This window comes from Lampetra fluviatilis, chromosome 20 (genome assembly GCF_964198595.1).
Source record: "Lampetra fluviatilis chromosome 20, kcLamFluv1.1, whole genome shotgun sequence".
NCBI classification, from domain to species: Eukaryota; Metazoa; Chordata; class Hyperoartia; order Petromyzontiformes; family Petromyzontidae; genus Lampetra; species Lampetra fluviatilis.
Genome location: NC_136294.1, coordinates 5,872,004 through 5,880,919, shown reverse-complemented (window position 1 = coordinate 5,880,919; position 8,916 = coordinate 5,872,004). Strand labels below are relative to the sequence as shown.

General features: G+C 45.0%; 1 protein-coding gene across 1 annotated transcript; it reads right to left on the bottom strand.

Moving 5' to 3' along the window:
- Nucleotides 1-774: 774 nt before the first annotated feature.
- ZMYND19 (zinc finger MYND-type containing 19) lies at nucleotides 775-8,598 on the bottom strand. The gene is made up of 6 exons (XM_078865189.1): nucleotides 8,393-8,598; nucleotides 6,612-6,671; nucleotides 5,501-5,607; nucleotides 3,707-3,851; nucleotides 2,402-2,581; nucleotides 775-2,170 (listed from the first exon to the last, which is right to left on the bottom strand). The coding sequence occupies exons 1-6, from the start codon at nucleotides 8,441-8,443 to the stop codon at nucleotides 2,027-2,029; spliced, it is 687 nt and encodes a 228-aa protein (XP_078721315.1). The 5' UTR covers nucleotides 8,444-8,598; the 3' UTR covers nucleotides 775-2,026.
- Nucleotides 8,599-8,916: the final 318 nt, after the last annotated feature.

Genomic DNA, 8,916 nt, shown 5'->3' with positions numbered 1-8,916 from the left:
TATCAAGACGTGCGAGATATTCCCAGTTGGGTCACTTTGGTTCAAGTGAAACGTCAAATTGAAGCGCTCGTGTTGCGGAGTAAACGAGCATCTAACGCGTAACCTATTTCAGTGGAAGCCAACACCTAAACGTAGCCAAAGTCCCACCCTTCAAATCAAACAATCAATTTCCCTGAATGACATGAAACTGAAGTCGGTTTTAGCAGTTGCGCAATGCATTCCAGGTTTTAGCCCATGCTGTTCGGCACGATGTCCGACATTGTCACTCTACCTGCTAAGAGCTTCTTAAGGAACTGAACATGTCAAACATCGTGTCAACACGATGGCATTAACTTTCCGTTTGCTCCAAAACGTTGTAATTAAGGCTTCTCACCAACATTAATGCACAAAAAGGAAAACATTCCAAATACGTATAACCCTCACGTAAATGTGTCTCGTCACATAGAAATGATAAACGCTAGACTGTTTTCCAAAAAAGTATTGTTGGGTTTACCACAACCTATTAGGTTTCCATATTTTCAGAACATTGCTAATCCCTCATGCTAAGTCACCAGAAGACCATGCAGTTATATCCCTCAACTTTTAATCGCAAGAGCAAACCTCATATGCACTCGATTGAAATTTCTACTTTTTAAAGAGTCAAAACATTTTTTTATTTTACCTTCTTTATTTTACTGACATTTTAATAAAATCACAGCAGCGAATGTGTTTCAACGGGTCAATGAGCCAACATCCAATACGCACAAAGAAAACCACTATGCAAAGCAGGCACCCTTGTTTAAAAACGGCAAGAAACGTTTACTTACTTTCCCGTTCAATACAAGCACCAGCCTTTTGCAAATCACAGGTCATTTATTTACCTCCGTGCAGGCAAAATAAATGCCCAACAGATGCGTTTACGAGCCTTTCAAGTGGCCAGCAGAGGTGCAGATTTCTGCTCAAAAAGTGACACGTGTCAACAAGACAAACTTGTTAATTCCCTGACAGTCAAATTCCAGCCAACCAGACAATGCGTTATGCATGGCCAACTTTCCCTTTGCCCTTACGCAGCCATCATACCTTACCGATTATGTTTTTACATCATAATTTTACCCAGAGAAAGTATGCACTGTGTAATGATGGTACATGTATGAAATATCAAATTGCTCAAATCCAGCGATCGATTCTTAAAACTGTTGCTTTTTGCTTCCAGTGGAAATCGTTAACAGATCTGCAAAAGTACCCACGTTTGATGCCATATGCAACATTGTCAATGGCTGCGAATAACAATCAACAACCCAACACATACTTTGGCAAACGGTAACGCTGTGAACTTTTAAGTACATTTGCTTAGTGTCAAAAGCCACAATTTGTGTAGCACGAGTGAACTATAATCAGTTTCACTTGGTCACATCTTAATCCAAGTAGGGAATATAAGCCGACTGAAACACTTTCGTCAACTGCACCATTTGTAAATGACGATCCGATTTGACAATAATCAACACTGCAGTAAAAAACCATTACTGCCAAGATAACCACAACTAGCTTACAACATTCAAAACTGCTCCCAAGTTAAAATAATAAAAAAGGAAGTTGGATGTTCTATCCGCAAGTTACAAATAATTTAAGTGATTTATTCCATTTGAAAATATCAGAATGCAAATTGAAACTTATAAATAACATTTCCCAATAACGCGTATGAAAAAACTGTACTTATTATTTCGGCTTAAAAACCATTGCTTGTTATGTACAATGAAGGTAGCAGTTGTGAAATTGAGGGAATTGCGAATAGTTCAAAACTTTCGCAGTATGGCTGCTGAACAATTCTTAAAATCCTTCATCCAACAGCGCACATTGTGTAGAGGCCACCCGGACGCGCGAACATAAGTAGTGCAGCATTTGTAAATCCAGCGAAAACCTCTTCTCATTAAAAGTAACAGAGTCCAGGAAGGGTGAAGTGGCACGGTGGGCGGGCACCGCTGCCGCCTCCCATCACTCTCCGCGGGCCTTGCTCAACGACGCAAGGAGAAATACGCAGCAGGGGAAGTCACCGCTCGGGCTCCAGCGCAGGGTGACTCGAGCGCTTCCGCTCTCGGCATCGCTTCTTGTGCGCCGGCCAGTCGCGCTGCTGGCACTGTGAGCCACAGTAGCGCACGGCTTTGCAGCGCCCGCAGATGTGAAATTCTCGCAGCTACACAGATTGCAAGAGAAAAGAGCGACAAGGAAAAAAATATTTTAGTCGTTTACCTCTTCTCAAGCAGAAAGGCATGCACTTTGGAAAACCAGTTTTTTAGACCAGGAGAGGCAATAAATACACAAAATTAACTCAAGGGTCCAGGAGGGCAGCAAAATAATAAAATAAATTACACGACTATCTTCAACATCAAGTTATTTCCCTGCCCAAAAACAGCTTCGAACTCACCTGTCTCTCGATTGCAGTACAAGGGGGGTAGTGACACTCGTAGTAGGCCCCACTCTCCTCCTCTCCCTCCGTTACTGCCTCTCCATTGGCGTTGTAGTACCGCAGGATTCCCAGCTCGGGGAAATGCTCCTCAATCGGGTCACTCGGTAGCTGCTGGATGGCCAGCCAATACAAACTCTGCTCCCTGCAGCCCAACAGCAGCACCACACAAGGACATTAACCAATTCAGTGATGAAATTGTTATATATGTTTTCATCAGTTGCTGAGACAAGATAGCAATTTATAGTCTGCGAAAAACAAGTTAATTGCAGCTGAAAATCCCAGTCTGCTTAATGTGACTTAAAGAGCAGTGTATAATTACAGATTAGAAGGGCTCGATGGAAGGAAGTGGTGGAAGAAGATGAGTACATTGGATGACAACAGGAACGGATCAGAAAAGAAACAGGAAGAATAAAAATGCGAGCAGCTGACCACCCCATGCAATAACGAGACTTCTGGCTCAGTAGTAGTGTCGTGGATTCAGATGTACTTATTAGAAGCAACACATTTATTAACACCAACACATTAACACAAAGGGGTTACTACTGCCCCTTTACCAGATAACCTGTGGTGGTGGATCACCAGGCTAACTACGCTAGTTACTGGGAGTAGCTACAATGGACAGGACCCTGGCTTGGGTCCTCGTCCACGTGTTGGTGATGTTCTTGGACGTAGAACGTAGATCGTACATCTTCAGATGGCAACAGCAACACCGAGCCCCGGTCGCTGTGGGGACCTGTTTTATATGCTCCCGAGTCGTGGCTGGCCCCGCCCTTGGCCACGACCAACTTCGAGAAACATCTCGTCGTTTCTCGACCCTTCCTGTAGGATCTTACCCTGACACGTGACCACCCCCTAGCCCCCCACCTGGGGCCCCAGTGTAGATCTTACTTGTCACATGCCTTCCAGGGTCAACCAGAGTGTCATAGCCTAGGGTAACCTCATCCCATGGCTGACACTCTCACACTCCCTCCTGCAGGAGTCAGCACTGCACGCCATTTGTGGTGCCACTGAGCGCTATCCCAGCGCTCACAGAGCCCCCACTAGGGCTGGTACTACACCCACCTACGGGGTGTCCACGATGACGATGCATCGCACGCCGTGCCTCGCTAGAGCCTGCATTACTCAGTGACATTCACGATGTCGCTACGTACGTGATGCCCGCGATGCGAGTACATCGCACGCCGTGCCCCTCTCGGGCCGGCACCACACAGTGACATCCGCGATGTCACTACAGTAGTAATACAATGGACGAACACGAGGTACTTGCCTCTGCTTCCTAGGGATCTCTTCCACGACCGGCTTCATGTTGGTGTGCACCAGCTCCAAGTTGTCCAATCGGTTGTCCACAGTCACTCCATTCTTGTGCACCACCGTGAACCCCGTGGCAATCCCTCCTTGGTGCCTCTCCCTATTGCACACAAGCGTGTCAGTTTCAGCCTGTCGTTCGTTTACGCACTCCACACACATTTGTCATAGCATCTTTCACTTTAAGGTTATAATCTACATGGACACCGCAATGTACTGTAGCAAATGTAGTTGCACTATTTGAATATTTTATCATTTATATTTACGACTATTTCCAAGCTGACATTCTTTAAAATATAAATGGTTTTCATTTTATTACATTTATAGTATTTATTGGACATTGTGTTATTTTCTGAGATACTAGATTTTCTTTAACTGTACTGTATAAATCTTGACTTAAAGCTTTCGTGACTGCAGGAATTCACACTCTTTAGGTCTTTCGGTAAAGTCATGTAGATAGAAAAATAATACAAAATCATGACGTTTCAATCGCAACATAAGCTATCGTCTTCAGGTGAAAAAATACAGCAGGCGGACTGCTAAGGCAGGAAGAAATATAGTTCAAATAACATATTGGGAATTACATGTCCAAGTAATAACACTTCTTTGTTAACCAGTGCGTACACCATTAACGTCCTCACCACTGCGAAATATTGCCCCTTTAATGTAACCAGTGCATGATTAGTCATTGACAAATCTTACTGTTTCCCACCACTCTTCTCCAAAGGAGGGAAATATAAGCCAAATCATGCACCTGTAAAAAAGGCTAAAGCATAATGCCAGATTTCTAATGGTTGCTCAATTTTTTAAGTTGCCAAAATAGCAGAAATAAAATTCTAAACATTCCCGACCACACATTGCAAATCACTAAACTATTTCTCACTCCAAGCATGCACCACCATTTCATTGTTTTCTTTGGTCAATAGGGATTAGTTGGCCCTGGCAATGATCCATGTGCCCCTGTAAAAGTTTACACAAATAGCCTTTAAACAGCCCATGCCACCCACCATCTGCCACTCTGACAAAAGCATAAAGAGCTCGATCTCATTTGTTTAAGCCCATGCCTTTTTGGATATGGGTGTGTGTGTGTGTGCCAAATGCAAGACTGCAGCTGCGCACATTCCATCTAAAGACTACGTTAGGCAGTAAGTTGCAAAAAGGTTATGGCCAAGTTATCTGTTGTAGTGAACACAGTACCGAATGTAAAACACCACATTACCTACATGATAACGGTGTACACATTGTGTACTTTTAATTATACCTTAACGACTGCTGCACAAAGCAGTCTGCTCACACAATAACACGCCAGAGCATTAAAAAAACATCACAATTATGCCTCTTAGCGTTGAACCGACTGTTGTTCAGCATGACGTCCAAAGTTTAATTCCACGTGCTGGGAACTTTTCTCCAAGCCTGTACTGCTGTCTAGGTTTTCTTTTTAAGAAGGAGCTCCAGGAATGTGCAGCAAAACGTCTGACATCGTGCCGAACACATGGACCAAACCCAAAAACACTTCAGACAGCACAATCCGGTAAAACCTACGCAGCAGTGTTTTTGAGTATACAATTCTCATGGGATTTCACCAAGGTTGCTACATGCCTTGACTCTCATCCCACGGTGATAAGTGATCCTGTGAAAGTGCATTATTGTGAAAGCGAGCTGTAATGTCAGTGGTATAGCACCGTGCTTCGATGACACTCTCAGCTGCTTTAGCCCCAAGCCACAGTAACAGCGACACCCAGTGCTACTCACCACAGCATCTCGTGTAGCCAGCAGCCCGAACTACGACCCTTGTTCAGGTCAAAGACAAAAGCGAAGATTCGTGCCCCGTTCCCATCTGCGTCTATCTCCATCTTTGCCTACAGAATACGAACATGAGGTTTGATCAAATAAAATTAATTTACATAATGACAAATACACACATGCATCGCAAAGATCGAATTCTGTCATTACAGCAATCAACATCAACACACCATCAACAACATTAAATGGCGTTTTCTATTAATAGCCATTGACATATTCCACGTCTACTACAGCAGGCAACTTAAAATTAGGAACTGTAACCAAGTAATCAACACTTTTATAAAATTCCAATTAATACGTGAAAAAAATTGCAAGCACTAATGTACAGCAATAAGATACATATACACAGTATATGCATGCATTAACCAGAAACTGAAATGTTTGATATTATAACATGTATATAAAACCCATAATTTACAGGAAAGCCTCACAATTTTAGGACCTTAAAGGTTTCCCATATTCTGGAAGATCATCCAATTTCCTTTTAAATTATGTTTTGCACATAGGAGGAAACCAGAGTAACTGGCGAAACCTGCAATTGATTCTAACATTCAAATACTGCACAGCTTGGCTCGTGAACCCACTTGCTGTACTACCATTTCGTGATCACCTCACAGCCCAGCAGGTTTAGGAGATTCACGAATCTGTGCGCTACCAATCCGCAGCCCAAAAATGCCCTAGATGACTGGCGTAGGCCGCCAAAGCAGGCTTTGCGTTGATATTAAACATGCACAAATAAAGCAATTGTGTCAATCCACTGTTAGGCGAGGGCCTCTCTACAAGTTCCGTGGAGGATAATTTGACAATTCTTCACTGCATTGGCCAGTGCAAGTTGGTGAAGTGGGGAGCGATATGTGTGCACATAATGCAGGAAACAATGGATTTCGCTGCATTGACGTCTTGCTGCCCACAACTTAGCCTGGCAGCCAAAATGTCATCTGGTTGGTCGCCTGTCCCAAGTCATATTCAGGCTCAGTCTAACCTGCTTAGCTCCCAAGATCTGACAGCATCGCGAGCGCTGCTAGTCATGGGTTCAACATTGTGATGTGCCAAAGCTCACCTCAAAAGCGTAGCTCTCGACCAGCGGGATGTCCCTCTCGTCGATGAGCGTGTACTTGGTCTGCGAAGACAAGGGACAACGTGAACACGGCATCGTGTCGCCAACTGTTGCCATCTTTAAAAGGCAACATTCAAAACAATTCGTTCACGTGATTTCATCGATAAAAAGCGGTAACGTTTGACGCACGTTTTGGTGAATGGCCCTCCCCTCCCATGCTGTCATTGGCAAGTCATGCGCCCACGTGTCTGCTCACAAGCTACAAGACCCCTCAATGCTTAACCAGCATCGTAGCAATTCCCCGTCCAGCCAAAGGCTTTCGTCTTCCTCCTCTCTTGCCGTGTCTCTATGTAACGTCTTCATTTACAGCTGTACTGTATAGTTTGTAATACCTCCGATAAAGCACGGTTGGCTACGTACGGCGCGAAAGAAGTGCAGGCATACATCTGCCTTTCCTCTCCGCCCTATGTCACAATACTACTCACCCTCCTGACCACACGAGGGGCTTAATTAATTATACGGCAATGACAATATTGTGATACTCCGGTAACAGTGATGCACAACGCAAATAAAAACACAGCCCTCAAAGAAAAATATGCCAACACCTCCGATCAGCAGGGTTGGTGGCTACGTACGGTGCGAAAAATGCGTAACATATTATTTTATATAGAGCCATTCATGTAATTGCATCCCACAACGCTGCAACATCAATTAGCCAATTCCTTACACAGATCATACAAACGACGTTTTAGGGAAATGGCCCTTTCCTAGCACAGGACACACGAGGCCAGGAGGAATCTGCATCTCAATTCTCGTACTTAATTCTAATTTATTACACCACCGAGAAGATCGTGTGTCGCAATTTTGTTTTGCGCGCCCATGTTCTCGAATAAAAAAACAATACACTACAATCCATGTAAAACCTTCACATTAATGATAACATCCCACTCAAGCCCGGTACAATTAATTTAGCTATTATCTAAACACACGCACGCGACTCAAAATGCGGATACGCAACTTATTATGTTTATCCACCTACATTTAAAATGCGGCCGAGTAACATTCGATCGTGGCGAGACTCATCGGCCTTCTACTAATTAAAGGAGTCTACTCAGAAAGTGACAAACCAAGCGCGTGGTACACGTGGTGCACGTGTACGAGTTGCACACATAAACTTTAAATCCCAACAACTTTCACTCTGCCTCCCGTTAAATCATTGGCGATGCACCGAGCGTTAAGCTATGTTAAGCAACATACGACTGCTGCCGAACTGTGACAGATTTAGACAAGAGCAGCACGAAATATAGCGAGTCACACATCGGGTCTCGTATGTACAGCCCCATGCCGGCGGCCTAGCTTAGGCTTCCCGGCAAGAGAACCAGGCGAGGCCGGCGACACTCGCTTCGGGGAAAACACCGGCTCGCAACATCCGCTTTGTTTCTCACATGTGGGCGAGAAGTCCCTACACCCCTTCAAAACTGCACGCCCATAGCACGCCTCAACACAAGTGTATAGGGACTTCCCGTCCACCTTACACATGGCCGACTACACGTGGCCAACGTAGGCGAATTCGTTTATTTTAAAACGCCCAAAACTGTAGTCACCGCGCTAACACATTAACGTACAGCCGCAAGCAACGCAACGTCGCGCCGCGTAATGACAACAACCACGGGCACTCGTTAAAACAACCGCAGCGAATATGCGAGAATATCAACGCCGGCTTGCATGGGGCCTACACGTCAAGGCTGCACCGCGTGGCGTAACGAAGGAGACGCGCCTCGTACCTTGCCGGCCACTCGTCCCAGCCTTACGATGCCCAGCTTGAAGTCGGACATCGCCGCCGCGGAATGAATATGGAAGAAGAAAAAAAAAACTACGCGTGAAGTTACAGCGGCAACCCAAAACAAATAGCCACACGCGCAAAAAATAAAGCGAGAGGAGGCGAAACGGGGGGGAGGGGCTGCGATCAGGCGGCGTGCGTGACCCCCGAGCCCGGGCGAAACCATATGGCGATGACGTAGGTGGAGTTCGCGTGACGTCATTTACGCGGGAAAACGCCGGGATGGCGGGAAAGCGCAGCCACGTGGGTGGGGGAGCACGTGGGCGTGGGGCGGATTGGGATTGGGGTGGGTGTTTGGGGTGCACAACATAACCAGGCGTACGCTTTGGTTATTTCGGTAAAGTCACGTAGAAATAAAATAAAACAAATCACGACGTTTCGATCGTAACACAAGCGGTCGAAACGTCGTGATTTAATTGAGTTATTTTCATTTATTATTATTTTATTATAATTATTTTTTACCTACAT

Coding starts and splice junctions, on each gene's coding strand:
- ZMYND19 (XM_078865189.1), bottom strand. CDS start 8,443: ATGTCCGACTTCAAGCTGGGCATCGTAAGGCTGGGACGAGTGGCCGGC. Junction 5,608..6,611: donor TCGAGAGCTACGCTTTTGAG/GTGAGCTTTGGC, acceptor CGTATTCTGTAG/GCAAAGATGGAGATAGACGC. Junction 3,852..5,500: donor TGGCTACACGAGATGCTGTG/GTGAGTAGCACT, acceptor TGTGTGCAATAG/GGAGAGGCACCAAGGAGGGA.